At 58.9% G+C, this 25,520-nt stretch overlaps 1 protein-coding gene across 2 annotated transcripts; it reads left to right on the top strand.

The window, feature by feature from the left end:
* Positions 1-19,193: 19,193 nt before the first annotated feature.
* GATA2 (GATA binding protein 2) lies at positions 19,194-25,233 on the top strand (the record flags this gene model as incomplete). 2 transcript variants are annotated; one of them, XM_084248109.1, is made up of 5 exons in its annotated part: positions 19,194-19,516; positions 19,915-20,556; positions 22,319-22,464; positions 24,318-24,401; positions 24,934-25,233. In XM_084248109.1, exons 1-5 carry the CDS (start codon positions 19,288-19,290, stop codon positions 25,231-25,233), a joined length of 1,401 nt encoding a protein of 466 aa, XP_084104235.1. In that variant the 5' UTR covers positions 19,194-19,287. The 2 variants fall into 2 exon arrangements, with proteins under 2 accessions (XP_084104235.1, XP_084104234.1); XM_084248108.1 differs by having other exon boundaries at positions 24,276-24,401.
* Positions 25,234-25,520: the final 287 nt, after the last annotated feature.

The raw sequence follows: 25,520 nt of genomic DNA, 5'->3' as shown, positions 1-25,520 counted from the left end.
CGTCTGATTTCTCTGCCAGCTGTGGGAAGCTCTGCAGGGCCCCATGTGCTCTCAGTCTGGCCCGTGCTTGTTTTACTGTGGGCTGGGCTGCATCGGGTGCCTGCCCAGTGTGTGGGGGCCAGGCCAGGCAGAAGCCAGCCCTGTCTGCATGCTCTTTCTCTCTCCTGTCTCTGTCTCTCTTGCCCCGTCTCTGTCTCTCTCAGGCTCGCTATACCTCCCCATCCCTCAGTCTCTGTCTGTCTGTCTCTTATTCTATGCCTCTTGCCCTGGCTGGGTACTCAAGGGGGCTGAGAGGGAGGGCAGGCCCCCCTGGGCGGGATAATTAAAATGGAAAGTGCCTCTGTGATGCTGGCCAAGGAGGATTCTGTGGTCATACTGCCCACCTGGGATACCCCTCCCTTGTGGGCCTGGCACCCAGAACCCCCTCGTGGGGACTAGAATTATTTCGTGAACTAAGTAGCCACCTGCATATTACAGGATGAGAATCGCCATCCACTCATCCACTATCTACTGAGGTTAACTGTGTGCCGGGCTGTGTCTTTGAAGCTCTGGATACACAGGTGAGCAAGAGAGACGAGGTCCCAGTGCCAGCCGTGGGCTACCTTTTCCTCGGGGCCACCCTTTGGCCTTGCCTCTTTGCTTGTATCCCGGGGTGGGGGAGGGAGCCTCTTCCTGCAGGGGTGATTTCCCAGACTCCTTTGCCAGCTGGGTTCTGCTGGATTCAGCCAGTGGCAGGCCCTAGAGGCATGAGGAGAAACCAGGGTACTTCTCCCCCTTCTTCCCCATCTTGGGTGGCATCCCTGGCTATGGCTTCAGCTCCCCAGGGCAGGCCTGCCGAGCTTCCTCTCCTCTGGGTGGCCCAGGCCCTGGACTCGGGAAAGACCACCTCCTTCCTTTGTTCCTCCAGTTTAGGGAGAGATGGTAGCTCCCTGCTACTAATTTCTGGTTTGTCTCACTGTCTCCTGTTCTCAGAGGTTCCACCCCTGCCTCATCGTGTCCCTGCATTTAGAATTTTTTTTTAAAGATTTATTTATTTATTTATACATGCACTGGGTACAGTCAGAAGCGCGGGAGGGTGAGAGAACTTACCAGAGCCAGAGCGGGGAGCAGAGCAGGCAGAGGGACCAAAGTACACTGCTGGGGGGAGCAGCGGGCAGCAGGAGAGGTCTGCGCGCCATGTGGGACCCTCGCCGGCAGCCGGGGATCGAAATGGCGGTGCAGAGGCTGCGGGAAGCTTGCAACCCAGCGCTCAACCGCTGCGCCACCAGGGGAGGCCCTGCATTTAGAATTTTGAATTAAGCTGTAAAATTTCCAAGTGGTTGCTGTTTTCCAGGCCGGACCCCAGAGTATGTCCCTCTCTTCATGTTGTTTACATTAGGGTGGAGGGAGAGGATGGTGAACAAATATGGAGACAGACATTTATGTCACGTGCTAAGAAGAGAATAAGCAGGGTCTCCTCCGTGGGGATGAAGCTCATCCCGGGAGGGGGGCACAGAGAAAGGCTGTAGAGGAGAAGGGCCGGCTCTGCAGGCTGGAAGAGCAAAGGAGGAAGCAACAGCTACTGAGCACCTACCTGATGTCAACCAAACTAATGAGTCTTCACAAGAACTCCAGCCAAAGGTATCTGTGGCAGAGGCTGCTGGGTATCCTCTAAAATCCATTCTTTCTTCTTCCATAGGAGACCGAGAACATGGCTTCCCAGATGAAGACTACACTGCCCAGACGCCTTTGCTGCTAGATATGGTCATGTGACAGTGCGGTAGCCAAGGGGACATATGTGGCTGTGTCAGTTTTCACGAAACTTCCTTGAGAGACAGCTAATGTGCGTCTTTTATTGTCTTCTCTCTTCATGCTCCCTGGAATGTCGTCATGATGGTGAGACTGTAGCAACCATCTTGGATCATGGGGTGGGGCTGGAAATAAAGGCCAAGTACTTGCAGCAACAAGGTAAAGTTTTGGTCTCTGACACCAAGCAGTGACACAAAAGCTCTCGATCACCTAATTCTGGATTTTCACGTGATGGAGAAATGAACTTCTGTCTTGTTATATGTAGCAGAATCTGTTATTAGCAATACACATTAATACTTTTGACTGGTGAAGAAACTGGGACTCACAGAAGGGAAACAACTACTCCTTGGGTCTCATAGCACAGCGGGGACTCAAAATCAAGACCATCTGCTGTTAGGACTCTCGCTCCACTGGCCTACCCGTGCAGCCTTTTGGCCGGGTAGTCCTCGGCATGTCAGCTGTCCCACCTCTCTGTCTTACTTCTCAATCCAGTGGTTATGTGTGGCTCTTTGCTAATAATTGTTGCTCCATTAATCTATAACTATGTGCACGCACAAGGAAAACACAAAAAAACTAAACACAAAAATCGAGTGGCTTAGAACAGTTCCTTATGAACCCATCTCGCAAAACCATGGAGCAGGAGTTGAGCTGAAAGCAGCAGGGGTTGCTCCTATCTGAGTCTTAGCCTGGATGACTCAAGTGACCGGAGGGTGGAACAAACAGTCAGGCAACCCTTTCTCTGCACCCTGTTTTTCCACATCGGGGCTTCCTCACAGCATGGTGGCTCAGGGGAGTTGGGTTTTCTGCTTGGCAGCTCTGGACTCCCAAAGAGAGGACTGAAGGAGAGGTGAACACTCCTGGTCTATTAAGCCCCGACCCTAGAAACTACAGTGTCACTTCCACTATCTTCTCTTTGTCAGCAGGTCTCAGGGACCACCCCGACTCAAGGCCAGGGGCTGCTGAGAATAAGCAGGGTCTCCTTTGAGGGGGTGAAGCTCATCCCGGGAGGAGGGCACAGAGAAAGGCTGTAGAGGAGAAGGGCCGGCTGCGCAGGCCAGAAGAGCAAAGGAGGAAGCAACAGCTACTGAGCACCTACCCGATGTCAACCAAACTAATGAATCCCAGTCACAAAGATTTCGTGGCCATCTTTAATCTACAATAACTATGATTACAAAGACTCTTACTTTGTAAGAGGTGAAACCCCAACTCATATCAATAAAGGGAAAAAGAAACAATAGGGGAGGTTGTAATAATGGCTTGTGTGGCTGAAAAGGCCTGGGAGACATCTGGCTTCAGGCACAGAGGTCTCGGCAATTTGTTGAGTCTTGACCCTGACTCCAGGTTGTGGGGCCACCTGTCTGCCCAGATGTTGCCCAGAGACTGCAGGCCTCTAGAACCCATCTGTGGGCTGGCTGGTACCCACGCCTGGCTTCTCCCTTACCAGAAGGCATTCCAGGGAGACTTCTCACAGGAGGCAGTTTGGGCAGAGGCCAGAAGTATGTGAAGGAGCCATGTGGACTGCGGGCAGAGGGAACAGCAAGCACAAATGTCCTAAAGTAGATATGGGCCAGACATGTTGTGAGCAACAGCTTGGGCTTGGAATGGGCTGGAATGGAGCAAGCAAGTGGGATGAGATCAAAGGGCTGCAGGGAGGGTCCAGATGGTGTAGGTTTCTCCGAGTGAGGCGGGAGTTGAGGGAGAATGTGGAACAGAGCATGGACGGGTCTGACGCACATTTCACAGGTCCCCTCAGGCTGCTGCATTCTGATTGGATGGTGCGGATGTTGGGAAACTTCCACAGCAATCCGGGTTTGGTGACGGAGCTTGGAGCAGGCGGCAGCTGTGTGGTCAGACTTGGGAGTAACAGCCCGAAGGTGCGTGTGCAGAGAGGGTGGTGACCTGGCTCACACCTCACTATCTCCTAGGGAACTGCTGCTCTGGCTGCCCCCCTGCTCGCTAGCCATCTTGTCTTACCCCTCCAGTACCTCCGGCCCACAAAATGCAGTTTTAACCCATCATACCCAGGTAATTCCAGATCACTTTATCTTCATAGTCAACAAATTTATTACCATGTGACAGAAAATACAAAATTGACTTACTGAACCCAAAATTTCATCTGTAATACAAATTCACCTTTTAGAAACACTGTGGTTTATAAAGCCATGAAATTGATTTAAAGAGCGAGATGAACAAAATAGCCCAGGAGGCGAAGGGATGTGGCAAAAATTCTGAAGATGGTAACGGACGTGACTAGACCTAGGGGAGGCTCAACACACCTGGTTCCCTCCCATGATCCTGGCCTTTTCCAGAACAGGCCCCGTCCCTTTCACCTTCTGGCCTTTGCACATGCCATTCTCTTGGTCTAGATCACACATGTTGGCTCCGAGATTTGTTGGGTGAGGTTGTTAGTCACTTATTTTTTCACATTTAACTTTTTAATCCATCTGGAATTTATTTGGGTATATGAGGGGTCCAATTTTATTTTCTTCCAGATGGATATTCACTTGTGCCAGCACCACTTATTTCACAATCTACCCTTTCCCACTGAATTGAAATACTACCTTTGTCGTATATTACATTCTCATATATACTGGAATCTATTTTTGGATTCTCTATTCTTTTCCATTGTCTATTCCTCTGCCAACGTCATATTGATTTGATTATAGTGGCTTTATAGTATGTTCTTATTTCCGGTAAGGCAAAAACCCCAAGTTATTCTTTTTCCAATTTTCCTTGGTTTATTCTGCCACACAATTTTGAGGTCATTTTATCCAGTTTTCTAAAAATCACCCTGTTGGTATTCTAATATGAATTACATTAAACTTATACAGAATTATGGAGGAATTGACATTTTTATAGTATTAAAATTTCCTATGCAAGAACATGACCTGCTCTTTTCCAGATCTTATTTTTAAATCTTCCCATTTATGTTTCTATACTTTTACTTTATAGGCTTCATCTCCATAAACAATATACTGTTGTGCTTAGTTAAAATGCCAACAGTTCTTTCTTTGACTAAAACATCATGTGATTTCTATCTCTCCTGACGATGTCACTGCTCTATGGCCTTCCATCCTAACAATATCCTGCTATTTGCTTATCCAGAATCCATGAGATGGGCCATTAGCTTACATCCAAAATTTCCTTTTCAAATGTATTTACAAATAAGTGTCCCGTGAATATCCTTTGCTGCATTTCTTTTGCTCACATATGAGGGTTTCTCACATGTCTAGAAGCAGAATTTCCAGCTCATGTGGCATTTGTATCTTCCACTTTGCTAGAAATGACCAAATTACTCTCTTAAACAGATTTCTGTTCCAGCCAATAGGGCAGGAGAATTTTTGTTTCCCTACATTCTAAGCAGGTGACATGAATTTTCTCCTTCAACTTTAAACTCCTGTTCTTCTTCATCTTTATTTTTTATAAAATATATATATTTTTATAAAATATATTTTTTATAAAATATATTTTTATATATTTAAACACATATTATATGTATATATATTTCACTCTATCTACCTAATATCAACAGTAATCAAAGCTAACACAAGGCAAGTCTCTCCCTTTCTCCCCAGCTACCAAAACCTTGGCCCTTTTGTGGATACCAACCATTGTTACCAGTTTCTTTTGCTTTCCATCCAGAGAAATTCTACATATATAAGCAAATGTATGTGTATCTTCTCTCCTTATTCCCATTTTTAATCAAATGGTGACATAACGCATTTAACTCTCCTGCGCCTTTATTTTTTCACTAATTCTATCTTGGGATCTTCAGTATCTGAATATAAAGAACTGCCTTTTTCTGGCTTCTTTCTTTCCTTTTCATTTTTGTGACAACAGTATAACATCGCACCCTTGGGCTGCATGACAATACTTTTATGGGCTCTTCTAGATGCGCATCTTTTGTTTCCAATTGTTTGCTATAATGTACAAGGCTGTAGTGACTTTGCTTATAAATTTCAAAAGTGTAAGAGCATATCTATCAGATAAAGTTCTATAAATGGAATTCTTGGCTCAAAGCATAAATGTGTTTGTAAATTTGATAGTGTCACATTGCCTGGCCCACCCCAAGAGTGCATCATTGACACTCCCACCATCCTGTCTCCCTCACCCCTTAGGAACACAATATGTAGTCAAGGGTTTTGCTATTTGCTAATATTGATAGGTACAAATTGGAATTTTGATATATTTTTAAACTTATCTTTATTTTATTATTATTTTTTAAAGATTTATTTATTTATTTACGTGCTTACTTATTTATTTATACAAGCACTGGGTTTATTTATACAAGCCAGAAGAGCGGGAGGGTGAGAGAATTCACCAGAGCCAGAGCAGGGAGCAGAGCAGGCAGAAGGACCGAAGTATACTGCTGAGGGGAGCAGCGGGCGGCAGGAGAGGTCTGCGTGCCATGTGGGACCCTCCTCCGGTGGCCGGGGAGCAGCCGGGGATTGAACCAGCACTGCAGAGGCTGCGGGCAGCTTCGCAACCCAGCGCTCAACCGCTGTGCCACCGGGGAGGCCTAAACTTATTTATCTTTAAACAGCTTTCTTGTGGCATGGTTTACATTTCATACAATTTATTCATTTCAAGTGTACATTTCAAAGAATTTTAAATTGACAGAATTACAACTATTACAATCTAATTTTAGAACATTTCTTTCATCCCAAATAATTCTGTGCATTTTATATTTTCATTTCTCTGAGATTGAGCATGCTTTCATTAATTTGAGTCATTTCAATTTCTTTTTCCAATTCATACCCCTTGTCATTTTTTTCTATTTGCATTTTTTTCTTATTGGTTTGTAAGCACTCTTTATTAATCATGCGCCCAGATTAGAGTAAATGTCTCTCCTTTTTAAAGCACCCCATGCTCTCCATTCGCATTGATCGGAATGAACAGGTTCTGTTGATGTTCCTGCACCTCCACCCCTGTGAGTTGCCTGTACACAGTGACCATACTAGGTTTAATTCCTTATATCGACCACTCAGTACAGGACCTGACCCAGAATAGGTCTCTGCAAGTAAGCTTGGATTCAATATCTGTAAATATATGTCCCTTTCCTCTAGAGAGATAATGTGTTCATCCATGTGGTGAGTCATATCTGATTGCTCCTGGAAGGCAAATATCATAGCTGTTTTGTTCAATACTGTATACCCACAGTCCCACTCAGCAGCCAAGCACATTATTTAAAAATGCTGATTGGATTCATTAATTAACTAATAAATTACTAAGTGGTTTACTACCTGGAGGGAGAAAGATATTGGAAGTGTCACCAAAGGATACAGATAATGAAGGCCAAAGGCAGCACAGCTGCAGCACCCAGTATTTCCAAGAACAGGCCTTAAAGTGGGTGGGCAGGAGCTGTAATGCACAGGCGGTATGTGCCCACCTACAGAGCAGAGACTGGTGATACAGAACTCCAGCACCACGTTACCATATAGCCAGTCTTCCAGTTTTTCAAGAGAACCTGGAAATGAGATTCTTTTTTTTTTTTTTTTTAAGATTTATTTATTTATTTATACAAACACCGGGTAAAGTCAGAAGCGCGGGAGGGTGAGAGAATTCACCAGAGCCAGAGGGGAGAGCAGAGCAGGCAGACTGACGAAGTACACTGCTGAGGGGAGCAATGGGCGGCAGGAGAGGTCTGTGCGCCATGTGGGACCCTCACCCGGTGGCCGGGGAGCAGCCGGGGATCGAACCAGCGCTGCAGAGGCTGTGGGCCTCTGCAGTTTCACAACCCAGCGCTCAACCGCTGTGCCACGGGGGAGGCCCGAAATGAGATTCTTTATGCGAGATTTCCCACTTCAAAATGTTGGCAACAATTAATCATTCCCTGAGCTCCTGAGACTTGGGCTGCTGATTTTCAAAGCCCAGGTCACAAAACTCGTGGTTCCAGCATGCTCATGAGTAATTCTCAAAACAGCCCTGGAGGGAGGTGTGCAGAGGCACACTTGAGAGCTCAGAGTTAAACAGAAACCTGCCTAAGGCTGCCCAGCACAACAGCTATGTGTGTGTGTTGGGGGGAACCTTGGCCAAAGAACCTGAGTTACCCCAAGCTCCTCTTCTGGTGGGAAATTGGGCATTTCTGAGGGAACCAGAGCTAACTCCCCTGGGGTTTGTTCCAAGCCCAGCTGGCAGGGTGAGGCTTGGCCCAGTGCCTAATCAGCCTCTCCCAGCATGGAGGTGGCACTTCACCTGCGTGGCACTCCACCTGGAGGCCCGTTCCAGCTGTGGCCTTCTCTCAGCACTAGATACCTTGCTGTCTATGCTGCATGCACAGCAATTAATCACCACCGCCTCATGACAAGTCTGGTATAATTATCTTGTATTATGAGTGCAGTCTTGCTGGGCATCTCAGACCTCCCCAAGAGGACACAACTCCCTGAGAGTGCAAGGAGAGAACTATTCTTTGCCCCACAGGCCCAGCAGGTGCACCATGTGGGGGGACCTTCCTCCTTAGAGGTCCCTTGGGACTTGTGAGCTAGGGCAGGATGGGAGCCCAGGTACCTCAGGACTGGAGTGAGCAGAACATGGGGGCTGGGAGAATGACAGAACGATAAAGAGAAATGATGATAAAGGTGCCAGGTCTGGCCCACTAGCTCGTCATTGTTCCCAGAGTTGTGACTGATGCCCACCAACCATGGTTCCAGCGGCAGGACTATGCCAGAAGCAGAACTTCTCCCTTACCCCCAGGGAGCCAGGCATCCCAGGGGGAGCCCCAAGCAAGCAGGCAGAGACAAGATGATTTCACACTGGGCTGTTAGAAAAGAAATACATAGTACAGGCTGGAAAAGTAGGGCAGAGGAGGGCCTTTGCTCTCTGAAGGGTGACACTCGAGCTCAGGCGGAATACACTGGACAGCCGGCCAGGGACACAAAGGCCCTGGGGTGTGAAAAAGGAGAAACGAGATTCGAGCGGTCAGCACCAGCTATTACACGGGCTTCAAAGGAGTCTGGCTTTCATTCTAAATTCAGAGGATGCTTTCTAAGAAATGATTTCTTGTTGCCAGCTAAGCCGACTGGCCTCTGATCGCCCCTGTCTGTAATTTCCTGCCCATCCAACCGTCCTCTCAACAAGCACTTCTAGGGCATCGCGGTGCATCCTCCTGCTCCACCTCTTTTGGGGGATCCCGTCCCGGGCGCGGGCTCCCGGAGACCCTCCTCGGGCCGCCGCGGCCGCCAGGGGGCGCCCAGCGCCCGCGCATGGACGCGGCTCCGGGTCGCGGGGCCGAGCCCGGACCCCGGTGGGGGAGGGGCGGGGGCGGGGGCGGGGCCCGCGCCGCAGGTTGTGTGACTTTGGTTTTGACCTGCCTGGAGATGAGCTAATCCCGTCGTATAATAGACTCCGGGGAGATAGGGAAAATGGCTGCGGCGCTATCTGCGTCGCCATGGGGACCATCGCGCGCGCACGGGCGGGGCGCGAGCCTGGAAAAATACAGCCTTTGTCGGTGGCGCGTGTCACTCACAGCGCGGGGACCTCGGGCGGCAGGCGCGGGCCTCGTCTTGCCCCGGGACCCGGGCGGGGAGGCTTTGTGGCCTTCCGTAGGCTGTGCGCCTTGAGGCAGGTTGGGACCTCTGGGTATCCCCAAACTCCGCGTCGGACCCCCTACCCTTCCATGCCCGCGCACCCCGCTTTCTGTCTCCAGCACTCATGTCACACGGCGCATGCTGTTCCTCCTTCCTTCCCTCTCGTCCACCCGCACCCACCACCTCTCCCTCTGGAGGGCTTTTCCTCAAGTTGAAGGGAGGCCCCAGCTCAGGTGGCCAGCTCGCAAGCACCGGGGACCGCCTGACTGCTTTTCTCCTTGCCTCTTCCGAGCCCCCTTGCAGCACACCTGGGCATCACTGGGGCGACAGATACACAAGGACACTCTCTAGCGCAGGTCCCCGCACACCCTCGGGCGCACACCGGGGAGCGCTGACCTGCACGGCACGCGCGCTCCTGGCAGTCACAGGCATGCAGGGAGGTATATGCTTACAAGCATGCGTGCCCCCCAACACCGAGGGGGGCGGGACACCCGCAGGCCCGCACCCGAATACACACATACACCCCACCCTGGCGGTTGCCAGTCCCCCTCCTGGGCGCGCCCCTAAACAGCTCGTGCGTGGCGCACATACACTGGGGCACGCACAGTACATTCATCCAACGCACTGCGCCCGGGCCTGCTCGCCCACGCCTTCCCACACGTGTCCACCCACCCTGCGTGGTATGGGAGTCCACACACTCACGTGCAGCACCCCATTCCCCTGGACCCCTCACGCGGCCTCATCTTGGTCATTTAGATTCCCAGCGCTCACGCCCGTGATGCATGTGCACCTGGGCGCGCGCACGTGCGCTGTCTTGTGGCACACTTGTCTGACATGCTCACCTGCCCACCAGCACCCAACAAACACCCTTGCGTGGTCAGTGCCCATCCACCACACCCCCCAAACACGCGCGCGCGCGCACTGGGGTGCCCCGGCCGGCAGGCAGGCAGGCGAGCGGGCACCGGCGCCCGGCGTGCCCCCAGCTGACGGCTATCAGCCTGCCCATCAGCGCGCGGATCTGCGGTGGTAAATGATGCATTCGATGGCGGGCGCATTTGTTGTGCGCGCTCTGAAAGGGCTCCGATAATCTGGAAGGCAGAGATAAGGAACACCATTTATTCCGCGGCACTTTGGAAACAATTCCCAGCCCTGTACAACCCCATTCTCGGAGCCTCCGGGAGCCGGGCAGATAACGATTGGCTATTCATTATCTTCGCCGGGAACAAAGATTAGCCGGCCCAGATGAAAAATTACCCCGGACAGCGGAGCAGCCCGCGCGAGCCCCCTACCCGCCGCGCGGGCCCGCCGCTCCCCGCCCGGCCCGCGGCCCCGCGCGCGCCTCCGGCTGCCGCCTGGCGCTGGGGCTCCCCCGCTCTCGGGCCACACGCCGTCTGGGCATCCCACCCGGCCCCCCTCTCGGGCGCCCCACTGTCCCTTCTTCTTCCCGGGCCCCTACTCCTCGCTCCCTCCGGGCCTCAGCGGCCCTCGGGGCTGTCCCCGTCTGTTTTTGTCGCCGTCTCTCTCCCCCCCCCTCTCTGGCCGCTCTGTCCACCTTCCGCGTTCCCACTTTTGTAGGTTCTGTTCTCGCGTCTCTGGCCATTTCTGCCACCTTAGTTGTTTCTGTCTGCCCCTCCAATGTACCCCCCTCCCAGCTGCTGTCTCTGTCCCTCTGTTATACTATTTCTTCAAAACAAAACAAAACAAAACAAAACAAAACAAAACAAAATCTGTCTTTGGTTTGCCTGTTCCTTCCTGCTCCCTGTCTCTCCATCCATAGCTACCCAGCACCCCCCACCCCCAAACCTCTCCAGGCCTCACACCTCCTGTGCTCTCACTGCTGTGTCCCCTGACCGCAAACCAGAGGCTGGGAGGCTGCAGCTGGCTGGGACCAGCCCCGGCCGGCCCTGCAGGGAGATGGGAGGTAGGCTAGGGGGGTGCAAGACCTGGAACTCCCTCCCTGGAAACATGGCAGGACTAGAAAAAACCCTGCATGTGCCCAGGCCATGCTGGGGTCACAAGGGGTTGTTCTTGTGCCCCAGAACTGGCTCCCCCAGGCCCCTCCCCAGTGAGGCTGGGGACCTTGGGAGCTGGTGGTCCCAGTGAGGCCACCTCATTAGAGCAGTTATTCAGCAGGGCGCTGGCGACGACAGATAAGCCTTATCAGCTCATCTCCCCCTCCCTCAGACAGACAGAAAGTGCCCTGGCAAATGGCGCCCTGGAGCTCCGCTGGCCGACTGTCCTGCTGGTTAGGGAAGGGGCGCAGGGCAGGCAAGCTGCGAAGACACATAAGCTAGTGTGTCACCCAGGGACACTCCTCACGGACCACACACTGGGTGGCACTGGGTAGAGAAACACACACAGTTTAAAGGTAGATTCACTCACAGAGGCTCCACCCCCCAGATCCACAGACACAAGCACCCACCCAGCACCGGTCAGTTCATACATGGAGCTCTACTAGATATAGAGACGCACTTGCATACACCCTGCACCCAGGTTCAAAGATACAGTGATGCACACCCGTTTCCACACTGTTAAAGACACAGACACACACGCACACACACCCCAGTTCAGAGGAACGGAGTCCTCAGGGACACGCAGCAATTTATAGACAAACACCTGGGAATACTCACTTCCCATCACATGACCCACGGACACAAGACCTAGTAAATAGACAGCCACAGGCACACACATTCAGTCCCACACACAAGTTTCCCCCAGTGCACTTCTGAAACAGCCACACACCACACACTCAAACTCTTAAAAGCCCTACACAAACTCTCAGGGACCCACCAGAAGACACATTAATATGCTTCGTTTTTGCAGACTTCCCGTTTGCTACAAAAGTGCGTGTGTGCAAGTGTGCACAGACACACAGGGCGCTTGGGACATATGCATAGGGCAATATACATGCAACATGGTCATACCCACTTTAAAGAAAGATACGCATGGCAGGTGCCCACAGAGATGGGGGACTGGGAGCACCCCCTCTTTGGGCTACACATGAGCACACCCTAGTTTTCTCAGGACTGCAGCCCTCCCACACTTCCAAGGCAAAACACTTTCTCTTTGGGCCCAAGACCCCCAGGCCACTCTCATTGTCTCTGGGTAGCTGCAACGGAACTCAGGGGACCCCGCTGCAGGATTGAATTCCGTGGTAGGGACTGTGGGAATTCAAACACTAGACTCCCCTAGCTCACAAACCCAGGAGTCTTGTGGGGTGAAGACTCCCACACCCCAATCCTCACCCGGTCTTCTAAGGACAAACTCTGGACTCCCTCTGGATGGGACAAACTCTGGACTCCCTCTGGAACCCTTGCTCCTAGAATGCTCTGGAGTCGGTGCGCTGGGATCGGAGTATGGGTGGGGAAGGAAGAGGCTGTGTTTACACTCAGCCAAGCCAGCCCAGGGCGAGGGAGCTGTACGAGTGTGTCCTCATGTCGAGCTACATTTGCGTGTGTGCACACGTGCGTGGCGAGGGACCCAGCTCTCGCATCTGAGGATGTCCACACACCCACAGCTGTGTGCCCCAACACGTGTGCACAGCTGTGTGCGAGTCTGTGTGAGCACTCCTGGAAGGGGGTTGGAGGAGGAGCAGGTGTCTGTGTACGTGGTGTGAGCGCGTGTGCGAGCGCGTGTGCCCACGACTCCGGAGGGTACCGGGGAGAGCCTCTGGAGAGAGACGTCCCGGGCCTTCTGAGTGCGCCTCCCTGGCCGCAGGGGTGTGCGCGGACGCACCCCGGGGAGGGCGGGAGGCGTGCGGCGTGTGGGCGAGGTGGGTCCGTCGTGGCCTGAGTGCCTGGCGCCCGCGGCCAGCGCCCAGCGGCGGCTGGACTGGGGAGATGGGGCGCGGAGCGCTGGGCACCCTCCTGCCCCCCTGCGGCGCTCCCGCCCCCTCAAAGTGCTGTCGAAATAAAAAGCAGAGCTCTGCGGCCGGCCAGGGGAGAGGGAGAAGCTGCGGGGACGCGAGGGAGGTAGCCAGGCCAGCGCCGCGGGGCTCTTCACCTCCGCTGGCGTCACCCCCACCCCGCCGGCTCCCGTTGGCCACCCTGCTAACAAAAGCGCCCGCCGCGCACCATGCGGCCTCTCGGCGCGCCGCCCGGGCTCTGCGGGTAGACGCCGCCCGCTCTCGGCCGGGCCCTCCGGGTCCACCTCGCCGCGCGCCGCGCCCTGCTGCGCTCCGGCCCCGTCCGCTCGGGGGCGCCGCCCGCCGCACCGCGCTCGGTAAGTCTCCCCTCCGCCCGCTGCCCAGACCCCTTCCCAGCCCCAGGTCGCCCACCCGCACCCCAGTGGCACGGTCTGCCCCGCCCGTGGCCCCGACTTGTGGCCTTCAGTGTTCGCTCTCGCCGTGGCAGTAGCGCGACCCCGAGTCCCCGCGGGTGCAGCCTGCGCCGGTGTGGGAGGCCCCCGGGAGCGCAGGCCGCCTCGGGCCTCCCACCTTCCCCGCTCCCTGGAGAGGGATAGGCCGCCAGTCCCGGTGATTCTCGGCGCTTCGTCAAGGGCCCCCTCCTGGCCCCCAGAGCTGGGGCCTTTGTCTTGGCCGCCCCCCACCGCCGGGCCTTGGTGGCCGATGCGCCCGAGCCGGGCCTCTGAGCGGCGGCTGCACCTGCCGGCTGGTCCCGTGCGCCGGCTTTGCGCGGCTTTGCGCGGCTTAACCCGGCTCGCTCCTGCGTGCGTCCCCGCGCGCCGCGCCCCGCGGCCCTTTATCTTGTGTGGCTGGGGTGCGGCTGGGGGAGAGGGTCGGGGCTGGAAGTCTCCCCCGGCGCGGGGCCGGAGTCGGAATCCGTTTAGTGGAATTTCAATAAGAATGGGGCCGCCGCGGGCTCGGGGATCTGCCGCCGGGAGGCGAGGCGCAGAGGGCGGTCCGGGGCCGTCTGGGCGCCGGGCCTTGGCCATCCTCTGGCGGCGGTCAGGCTTGAAATTCAAGTTGCCCCCAGCCGCGCGGGGAAAGGTACGGCGCTCCCGGCCCCCGAGCGTGGCGGCCGCTTCTCTCCCGGAGAATACGGAAGGAAATTCGTTGTTTTGGAAAAAGCCACTTCTCCTGGCGGGAGAACATCTGGCGGAGACCTCCGGGTCTGCTCCGGCGCCTGGCGCTGGGGTTCGTTGGCGAGGAGGCGGGATTCGAGAAGCAGGTAGGGCCAGTGCCACCGCCGGGGCGTCTGGAGAGCGTTTCCCAGCCGGGTTGACAAATTGCAAACAAATTGCGTTTAACGAAACGGATTTACCAGTTGTCGGGCCGCCGGGCCGCCGGGCGCTCTGAGTGAGCCGTGGCTGTTGGCGGAGGGAGCAGTGCGGCCCGACTGGCTGCTGGTCTCAGCGGGGGCTCTGCGCGAGGCTGGCGCACTCGGAGGTGGGGGCCAGAAGCCGGTAAGGAGATACAGGATCTCTGAGGCGCCTGACCCAGGGCGCCAAGACATCTAGGACTTTGGGAGCCAAGCTATTCCATTCCAAAAGGGTAAAAAGACAAGATAGGGTGGGAGAGCCGGCACAGAGGCCGGAGGAGAGGGAGCCTTCAGATTTGGGGGGCTGGAAATGAATCCCAAAGAGCAGGAGGGACTGTTGGAACCCTGATCCCCCAGCCCCACCTTGGGAACCCCTCTGGAGGATGGCTGCAGCCTGAGCAGATCTGAGGCCTTGCCCCAGAGACTTCTGCGGCCCCCACTTCCTGCTCAGTACCCCTCAAGTCACCCTGCCAATGCGGGGCTGGAGGCCACTGCATTGCAAATTAAACATCCCAGTGGAAGGCAGTCCCTAAGGAAGCCGATTTCTTGGAGGACCCCCTCCCCCACTGGCCCAATTAGATGCCCCTAGGAAAAGGGAGAAGAATTAGCTTATAAAGAGAGGACAAACTCACGGCCCTGGAGGGCCACCTCCAAAGAGCTAAGTTTAAACAAAGGATGCAGCTGGGGAGGGTTGTGGGGGACCCAGGAGGACCTGGGCCGCTGGGAGCTGACCTAGGCCTGTGAGGCCCTCTGGAACCGGACTTGGGGCCCCTGCACCCCTAGCTTTTTGGTGAACGCACCTCAAGTGCACCAACTGCACGTCCATGCCGGGAATTTCGAGTCACTTGAAAAATACCGTTAGAGAATTCAGTTTCCCCACAGCCGCCCCGTCCTTCTCAGAAATCTTCTTCCCACGTAAGGAAAGTGACAGCTTCTTCAGGCCGCCAGAAGGCAGAACGGCCTCGACTTCGCAACAACCCTCCACACAAAACAATGGAAGAGAGAAACTGTCCCTCCAAAGCTGCTTGGAGACCCCAAAGTCCAAGGTCATAAAGTGGCATAAATCTGTTCTTCCCACTCTGAGAGTTACCCCGAAATCCGGTCCATCCTGGGGGCTATCCTGGCCCTCCTTGAACATTTGTTTGGGGGCAGAAATGACAGGATGATCTGCACCAGCGGGTGAGGCCCTGGCTGGTGTCTCTGTCCATCTGTCTGGCACACACACACACTCAAGAGGGTGCCCCCCTTTATTGGCCAGGTGGAAGCCCTGCTGCCTGGCCCCCTGCTTTTCTCTCCCCTGCGGTTGGTTCCTGCCACAGTCCCGCGTCCAACGCAGGAACCCCCGTGCCTGCGAAGGCCTGGGCCCAGCCCTCAGCCTGCCTCCCTTTTGCAGGAAGGCGAGAAACCCCCGGCCCTTAAGAGAACAGGCAGGGCTCCCCATGTTTCCTCAAGGCCGGGATGGCGGGAAGGGAGGTGGATGCGGGTCTCCCGAGGCCGCTGCTTAAGCATCGCTTAACTACCCAGTTAAGCTCCTCTGCGCGGCGATTTTCTGAGCCGCCGAGCGGGGTAATTAAATCCCCGCCGGCGCTTTGCTCTGCGCCGGGCCGGCGGGCTGAGCAGGGCAGCCGCCGGGGCCGAGGGCCCGACCAGCCGAGCGGGTCACCCCCACCCTCCTGCGGCCGGGACGCTGCCCGAGAGGGGCTGAGGCTGCCCCACGGGAGCCTGAAGCACAGCGCGCGGGGATAGAGTTGCAGACCCATTCGGAACCGGGGTGCAATTTTAGCTGCCTTTTGAGGGGGAAGATGAATTACCTGTTTTCCCGAGAGCCAGGAGCGGGTGCTTCCCTCAGCCGAGGCGCTGATCTGGGCCCCGCGGGACGCGTCCGCTGGGCTCCGGCGTCGCCAGTCCCCGGCGGGCCGGCGGCCGGCGGTCTCGGACACTGGGTCCGGGGGTTCGAGCTGCAGCGGGGAAGCCTCGCCGGGCGCGGAGATCGTCCCCAGGCCACGGTGTCTTTGAGAAACTCCCGCGAGGCTCCGGCAACACAGAAGTGCATTAGAGGCTTCGCGGCGATCTCGTTTTTACGCGCTGGCGAAGAGTCGTAAACTCAAGCCGGAGGAGAGACGGCGGCCGGGCCGGGGGCAGCGCGCTGCGGAGAGCGCGCGCAGAGGCCGGGAGGCCCCTCACCTGCCCGGCGCGGCCGCCGAGGCCCAGCGCGCTGGGTACCGCGCGCGCTCCGGGCTCCGGCGCGCCCTGCCCGGTGGGCGCCCGCCGCCTCCCCGCCGAGCCGCGCGCCGCGGGGTGGAGCGGAGCGGGAGGCGCGGCGGGCGGCCAGCGCGGGCGGGTCCCCGGGGCCCGGGACGCCTCGACTCCCGGCCAGCCCCGGCCCCCGGCCCCCGGCCCCCGGCCCCGCGCCTTTACCTGCCCCGGGGCTCAGACGGACGTGCGGACGGCCGGGCGCAGCGGCGGGAGGAGGCCCCGGCCGGCCCCGCGCCCCCCGCGCTGCCCAGGCTGCCTGGAACGAGGGTGACCGGGGCGCGCCCGCGGAGCTGGGCCTGGCCGGGCGCCCCCCGAGCCGAGGGGACCGAGGGTTTTCCTCCCTCCTCGGATTATTAAAAAGTTCATTTCCTGGCGAATCGGGTGACGTCAGGGGCCCGGCGTCGCGGTGGCGGGGCCGCCCGGCCGGAGAAGCCGCCTCCAGTTACCCAATTACCGACTGTCAATCCCGCCGCCCCTCCCCCACCCCGGGGGGTGGCCCGCACCCCCGGCCGCCCCCCGTCCCGGACCCACCTGGAAGCCCTCGGGGCTGCTCCCGCGCGCTCCCGGCCGGGCGCGGGGAGCGGGGCTGGCGGACACTCAGGACTCCCACCCCCCCCCCGCACCTGTCTCCGGGCCCCCCAATTTACTCCCGACCCCCCTCCTCGGCCCTAGGTTCCCTCCGACCCCGACCTCCGCTGCCTGTGCAGAGGGAGCCAGCGGGGGGACTGCGCCCCGGCCCGCCCGACCCGCAGAGCCGGCCCCGGGCTGGAGACGTGCGGAGAGCAGCTCCAGGTGCCCCGGGGGACGGAGCCGCGCCACCTCCTCCCTCTCCCCCGGGACACCTTAGGGACCCCCCGGAGGAAAAAAATGTCTCCTCCTGCCGGGAGGCGTCTCCTGCGAGCCGGCGCCGGCGCCAGGCCGGGTCTCCGCGGCCTCGCCCCAGGCAGCTCGGGCCGCTGGTCCGCGGAGGCCACGCCCGGGAAGGGGCCGCCCCCTCCCCCCGCCGCGCGCCGGCCGCGCCGCCCGGTCAAGCGTGGTCCTGCGCCCGGCGGGCCCGGGAACCAGGTGTCCACTGGGGACCCCAAGTTCCTGCCCCTCGTGGCTGCGCTGTCCTCCCGCCAGCCGACCCCCCTGCAGCCAGCGCCGGGCGCGGGGAGGGCCGGGCTGGGTGGGTAGCTGGGCCCCAACTGGCCTGGCGCAGCCGTAAGGAAGGTGGGCTCCGAAGGGACGGACGGGCTGGGGTCCCGGGAGGAGGACACGCGGAGGGTGCGCGGCCTGGGCTCCCGGGGAGGGCGCCCCAGTTGGAGGCTGGATACTAGGGGGGCTCCCAGCGGTTTAGGGGATCCGGAGTGTCTGCAAGAGGGGGCGCAGCCGTCGGCGCGCGGGGCTAGGGCCGGGAGTGGGGGCGTTGGCAGCCGGGGCCGCCGGCGGGGCGCTGGGAGGGGGCCCCGCGGCGGAGGGGGGCCGGCCCGCGGGTCCGGCCGGGAGTCCTGCCGGCCGGGAGTGGGGGGGCAGCCAATGGGAGGGGGAGGCTGGGCGGCGCGTGGCGCTGATTGGCTGGCCCCGGCTTCTTAGGCGTGCGCGGCCCCCGCTTCATGTCTGTGCAGGAGTCGCGAGCTGGCGCCAGGGCGGCCGGAGGATGCAGAAGGGCCGGAGCCGGGCGGGCCTGAGGCCGAGGCGCGCGCTGCCCCCCGCTCCTGCCTCGTGAACCCCTCCAGCCGCCCCCCTCGCCGTGTCTAGGCGCGCCATCCCCGGGCCTCCCGCCGGTGCTGTTCTCCCTCTGAGGCCGCGCCCCCCCTCCCCGCGGCGCTGTGTGTGTAAGTTTGGGGTGCGAGAGCTGGCCTGGGGGTTTGGGGCGCACCAAGCTCTGAGAGGTCTCTGTGGCACCTCCAGGCCGGAGCCAGGCTTGGGGTGACCGCTTCGGCGTGTGTTGTGCGGAGGTCCGGGTTGAGGCGCCCGGGAGCGCGCGCGGGAGGTGGCTCTCCGCGGGTGGGGCTGCCGCCTGCCTGTTGGGGGGCTGGGGGCGAGTTCTGTGCGTGGATCCGGCGCCAAGTGGATGTGTCTGGAATCATGCGCCCCTCTGGGTGCCGGGACGCCTGTCTCCAACTTTCAGCCTGTGTTTATGTGTTTGCGTAGCGGGAAGGTGGGGGTTCGGTGTGAGCATCTGACTAAAGTGCGACTCTGCGTGTGTTGGGGTAACAGGCTCACCCCCCTGGGTGACCGTGTGTACACGGACGTGTGGCGCTGGGACCCGGGGGGTCACCACGTGAGTGTGCGTGGCTGAACCCTCTCCCCAGCCTTTCTTTCGTTTTGAGCCTTGAGCTTTCCTCCCACCCGGGACTGGTCCGCGGCTGAGCGAGGTGGGGGGCCAGCGGCGCGTGGGACGCCGCGGGGCGGGACTTTGGGGTGTCAGACGCCGGCGGCGCCCCTCACGCCCCCTTCCATAGCGCAGGGCCGCCCGCCACCCCCGCCCAGATCCCGGACCTCCGCCGCCGGCCATGGAGGTGGCGCCCGAGCAGCCGCGCTGGATGGCGCACCCCGCCGTGTTGAATGCGCAGCACCCCGACTCGCACCACCCAGGCCTGGCGCACAACTATATGGAGCCGGCCCAGCTGCTGCCTCCAGACGAGGTGGACGTCTTCTTCAACCATCTCGACTCCCAGGGCAACCCCTACTACGCCAACCCGGCCCACGCGCGGGCGCGCGTCTCCTACAGCCCCGCGCACGGTGAGCTCGGGGCCAGGGGTGCCTGGCGGCCCAGACGCCGCGCACCAGGCTCCGGAGGGGAGGGCCGGACCGCCTGCTTCCCGGATGTGGGATCCGCAGGAATCGTAGCAGCTGAGGAATCGGGGCGGGAAAGGTGGGGGCAGCAGCCTCCTAGAGTCTGGGCCCCAGAGGCTTTCTGCCCGCTCCCCTGCCTGTGGGCTTTGCCCCCAGGCCCTGTCCAGCGGGGTACCTTCTGGGCCACTTGGCCTTCAGCTTCGGGCTGACATTCCTGATTATTGACGGTTCGGGTGTTAAGTTTCTGGTTTTCTCTGGGGAGGGGGTTGCTGCTGGCTGTCCTGCGGGTCGTGGTCCCGGGTCCCTTCTGGCGCGCGCCCTGACCCCTCTCCCTCTCCCCACAGCTCGCCTGACCGGTGGCCAGATGTGCCGGCCACACTTGTTGCACAGCCCTGGGCTGCCCTGGCTGGATGGGGGTAAAGCAGCCCTCTCTGCAGCTGCAGCCCACCACCACAACCCCTGGACCGTGAGCCCCTTCTCCAAGACGCCGCTGCACCCCTCAGCTGCTGGAGGCCCTGGAGGCCCCCTCTCTGTGTACCCAGGGGCAGGGAGCGCGAGCGGGGGCGGCAGCGGGAGCTCCGTGGCCTCCCTCACCCCCACCGCAGCCCACTCTGGCTCCCATCTCTTCGGCTTCCCGCCCACACCGCCCAAAGAAGTGTCTCCCGACCCCAGCACCACCGGGGCCGCCTCCCCAGCCTCCTCCTCGGCGGGGGGTAGCGCGGCCCGGGGGGAGGACAAGGACGGCGTCAAGTACCAGGTGTCCCTGACCGAGAGCATGAAGATGGAAAGTGGCAGTCCCCTGCGCCCAGGCCTGGCTGCCATGGGTTCCCAGCCTGCCACACACCACCCCATCCCCACCTACCCCTCCTACGTGCCGGCCTCAGCCCACGACTACAGCAGTGGACTGTTCCACCCGGGAGGCTTCCTGGGTGGCCCTGCCTCCAGCTTCACCCCTAAGCAGCGCAGCAAGGCTCGCTCCTGCTCAGGTAAAGGCAGGTGCAGGGGCGCGTGGAACTTGGGACAGTTTGCGCCTTTGGGAGGGCCGCGATGTGGGAAGAGGAGAGGGGCCAAGAGCAGCCTCCTGGTTCTGGGGAAGGTTGGGGTCTTTCCCCCCACAGGTATTTGAGACCCAGAGCGGGAGAGAAGGGACCCCACAGCCTTGTCATTTTCTTAAGTGTTTCTGGTGGCCCCTAAAGTTCAGTTCCCTCCCCTCTGAGGGCGCAACGGCCAGGCCAGACCAGACACAGAGCGAGAATTCCCTCTGCCCGTCCCTGAATTTTAAGTGAAAACTTGAGCAGCTTCCTGACTGTGTGAGAGAATGCAACACGCAGGGGCGCGCTCTGAGGCCACGCGCGTGTGGTTTTGAGCGTGAGCATGTGTGTGTGTGTGTGTGTGTGTGTGTGTGTGTGTGTGTGCGCGCGCGCGCGCTGCGGGTGCACGCCGGAGGCTCCAGACCCTGAAGGAATCTGGTTCTCCAACTCCATCCGTCCAGTCACGGGATTTCGTTGACTCTCCATCTTGGGAGGTTTCCCCCAGAGCAAAATTCCCAGTACCTGTTCCCCTCCCTGCCCTTGGGCAGGTCCTTCACTCCCCCCCCCCACCTCCCCGAAGGCGCCAGGTGGAAGGGCTGAAGCCACAGGGGCTCCGGTCCCTTCGCCCCGAGGAGCTGGCTGGGGCCAGGCTGACTGGGCGTTTCGAGAATCTGGTGGTGGCTGGCGCGGGGGCTTCAGCTGGCGATGCCCCTTCCTGGTGCCTTCACACCTGGGAAGGGGAATATTGGAAAAACTTACTCCCTGCGTCCGGGAACGACCTTGTTTTGCCCGTATACATCGACGATTTAGTTTAGACTAAATGGGGAAAAGCTTCGTGGTGACGTGAGGCTGGCTGAGGCGGCTACCCGGCCCGATGGCCGCAGCCTCTGCCCGCACCCGCCCCGTCCTGGTGGGGGGTCCCTCCCTGTTCTGCTCACAGCAGCTAACTCGCCTTTAATTAGTCCTTTCTCCCAAGTTGGTTTTACCTTCTATTTGAATTCCAGATGGTCTTTTAGCAACAACGACCAAACAACAACAACAACAACAACAAACCCGGCAAAGTCACTTAGTCTACTTAGCCTAACAATGAAAGGGCTGCTATTGATTTTGTTCTGAAGATTGCAGATTCGATTGTAGTTCGGGACTGAATTCTGGTGCCTGCTCCGGCTGGGGGTGGGAGCGATGGGGAGAAAGAAGGAATTTACCCTGGACTGGAGCTGAGCGAAGGGGCCGGGGCCGAGGCCGGGGAGTGCGGAGCAGGGACTCGGGAGAGGGTGGCCAGAGTCGGGGCGAGAGGAGAGGAACAAAAGGCAGAAGCGGGGAGGGGACCGCGGCCCTCCCCAGGCCCAGCCAGGTTGAACTGGCGACTCCTGCCGCCGCCGCCAGCAAAGTTTGCTGTAAATACCTTTCCTCGTGGCGAGGAGACTCCTGGGCCTGGCCCCCGCCTCCCTCCCGTCCTCGTCCCTTCCCTCCCAAGGTTTTGAGGAAGGGGATTTGGCCTTAAACGAGTTGCTTCAACCCAAGGGAGGCCTCCCCGCTTCCCTCTTCGTGCCGGGCAGGGGCTGAAAGTCTCCCCCTGAAGCAGCCGGGGGTGGGGGGGGGTGCACTGCTGCCTGACCAGCACCGCCTGGCACCGGCTGTGCCACGTGTCTGTTTCTGGCTCCTGCCTTGACCTTGCTGGCTAAGCAGCCGGGTGTCTCTCCCTGTCCCCCTTCAGAAGGCCGGGAGTGTGTCAACTGCGGGGCTACGGCCACCCCCCTGTGGCGGCGAGACGGCACCGGCCACTACCTGTGCAACGCCTGTGGCCTCTACCACAAGATGAACGGGCAGAACCGGCCGCTCATCAAGCCCAAGAGGAGGCTGGTAGGCGCGGGCGTGGGCACCCCCGGGCAGGGGCCGAGGGATGCCACAGTCGGTTCCCAACTAACAGAGCCACAGTCGATTCAAAACTAACAGAAATAACCCGAAACCCCTCCGAAGCAGACAGCAGACGCGCTGCCACTTGACGCTCTTTTGTCATTGAAAGCACTTAGATGTCAGCTACGCGGGCCCATTTTTCAGGTCAGATTTTTTTCAGGCAGGATTTCCTCCCGTGCAGCCCACTAGGTACCCTCACCTCACCCCGCTCAGGGATCCCCAAAGCCGGGGGGCCAAGGACCCAGCTCCCGTCCCTTGGCCTCGGTTTAACTCTTTTTTAAAAATAGGGCCATGAAGTAATTTTCCCTGCAGCTCAGAGCCGCGCTCTGCTTCCCAACACACAATCTCCTCGGGCTTATTTAAATAAAACACTCACACCAGCCACCAAAAAAACCTGCCCTTTATTATTTTTCCATGGAGTCACCTATACTGTGTATTTTCATTTGAGTGATTTAAAAAAAATGCCCTTTCGGATCTCCTGCCGGAGTTTCCTATCCGGACATCTGCAGCCTGAAGATAAGGAAACTTGCTGTATCTGTTTCCGGACTCTGCGAGTTTGGAGAGTCTCTTCGGCTCAGTCCTGCCTCTCGCTGGGCTGTTTTGAAATTTCTAATACCCTCCACTCTGCAAATAATGCGTAAAATGCTAAGAATAATAAATATTTTTTTTCAGGGCGAAGTGATTTACGAGGCTTAAATCGCTTCGGCGCTGCCCCCCTCCCCCTTTTTTTTCCCTGGAGGAGGGCGGGGTGAGGGCCTGGTGAGGGTAGGGGTGGAGGATGCGGTGTTGGCCCCTGAGTCAGAATTCCAGCTTCGGGCTGCTTACTCACCCTCACCCCTCCCCGCCCCCCGTGGCTGCAGCCCTGCAGGTCCCTCTGTGGCCGGGCTCCGGCTGGAGGCCACTCTAGTCACCCCTGGCCCTCCCCCACCCCCACCCCTGCTGCTGCTGGTTCTCTGGGAAGTGTTGGGGGACCGCTTTCTGTTACAGCGGGGCTGGCCCTGGGGGGCTGGAGAGGGCTCTGCTCTCTCGAGTAAAGGCTTTCTTGCCTGCTCCTCTTGGGAGTCTTCAGTGCCCTTTTCCAGAAACCAGACTAAACCTGCCCTGTGTTCCCTGAGAGCTGGGGGAGGGGGCACTAACTCTGGGGTACAGGAGGCTGGACAGACGGACCAGCCCTATCCCACCAGCCTGTGATGAGGGGAATATCCCGGGATGGTAGCCTCCCCTGCAAAGGACCGTTTTTTAGCTCCTTGAAGTGTGGCCACTGTCTGGCTAGGGGCAACTGCCTGGCCCGGCATGGGCTCCACTCCCTAAGTGTTTGGCATCCCCACCCCAGGCATCCCCAGGCTCCCCCAGCCCCGGCCTCAGGGACCTGACACTCATGAATTTTAAGGGCAAAGTGTGGGAGGAGACAGAGAAGCAGAAGGGGACCCAGCAGCTTCCTCGAGTCTGCAGGGCCTCAGTTTCCCCAATTGTAGTGATGGATCATTAGGAACTTGGGGGAGGTGCCTGTTTTCCCTGCAGCTCTTCCACCCCACCGATTCCAAGATCGGCCTTCTGAGAGTTCTTTATTCTAAAGTTCTGTGGTTGTTTCGGTCTCAAATTCTAAAATTCCGCGGCTCTGAGATCCCTTGATTCCCCAGTGAGATTTACCCTCCTGGCTAAGTTGGTGGGAGGTAGCGGGGCGCGGGCTGGGGAGGGAGGGAGGTCGAGGTGGGGCGTGGGAGCCCAGCCTGCTGACGCCGCCCCTCCCCTCCCAGTCGGCCGCCAGGAGAGCAGGCACCTGTTGTGCGAACTGTCAGACGACAACCACCACCTTATGGCGCCGAAATGCTAACGGGGACCCTGTCTGCAACGCCTGCGGCCTCTACTACAAGCTGCACAACGTGAGTCCACCCCGCCTGGCTGCCCCGCCCCTCCCCCGGGACCTCTGCTCTTTGTGATGCCAGGAGAGGCCCCAGCCACCGGAGCCAGCGTGGCTTGGCTTGGGAAGCTGCTGCTGCCCCGCGGGCAAGCCCCAAGCCCCGAGTGCCAGAGGGGCTTCCCATCTGAGAGGGCGAGCCTGCTGGAAACACGTCCCCCTTCCCTCCACCCCCCTCCCGCAGCAGGACTCGGCAGGGCTAGGGACGTGGTTGCTCTGTTTAAAACAAAAGTCGGGGTGAGGGAGGTGGAATTTGGCTTGTAGGGTGGGGAGGAGGGGCAGTGCTGGCATTTGGGGGCACGCTGGCCCTGCAGGGCCAGCCCACCGTGAAATGCACCAGGGACCGTAGACCTGCCCCCAGGTGTTGGTGAGAGGCCATGGTGGATGGTGGGGCCCCCAGCCCAGACCTCCCTTTGTCCCAGGCCAGAGCAGGGGGTGGGGAGGGGTCTAGCTCTGGGAAGGAGACTGGACTCCTGATGGCTCTGTGGATCCCCCAGGTGAACAGGCCACTGACCATGAAGAAGGAAGGGATCCAGACTCGGAACCGGAAGATGTCCAACAAGTCCAAGAAGAACAAGAAGGGGGCCGAGTGCTACGAGGAGCTGTCCAAGTGCATGCAGGAGAAGTCGTCGCCCTTCAGCGCGGCCGCCCTGGCCGGACACATGGCACCCGTGGGCCACCTGCCGCCCTTCAGCCACTCGGGACACATCCTGCCCACCCCAACACCCATCCACCCCTCCTCCAGTCTCTCCTTTGGCCACCCCCACCCATCCAGCATGGTGACGGCCATGGGCTAGGCACCGCCCCCTGCCGAGCGGACAGATGGACACTGAGGAGGGTGGCTAGCAGCGCTCCCAGGATGGGTGGACCAAACCCTTAGCTGCCCGCCCCTCCCCGAAGACTGATGCCACCCCTGCAGCCCAGCTGGAGCCCCGCGCCGAGTGGGCCCCGCTCAGCCAGGGGCTGACACTGTGAAGAGTCTCCCTGGGCTGGGAGGTGGCTTGGTCTGGCTGCTGCCCAGGTGGGGTTTCCATCACTGACAATTGTTTGGAGAGCAGAAAGGACAGCTTTGTGAAGAGAAAAA

The sequence above is a fragment of the Talpa europaea genome (genome assembly GCF_964194135.1).
Source record: "Talpa europaea genome assembly, chromosome: 11".
Lineage (NCBI taxonomy): Eukaryota > Metazoa > Chordata > Mammalia > Eulipotyphla > Talpidae > Talpa > Talpa europaea.
This window is presented reverse-complemented; position numbering and strand designations above follow the sequence as displayed.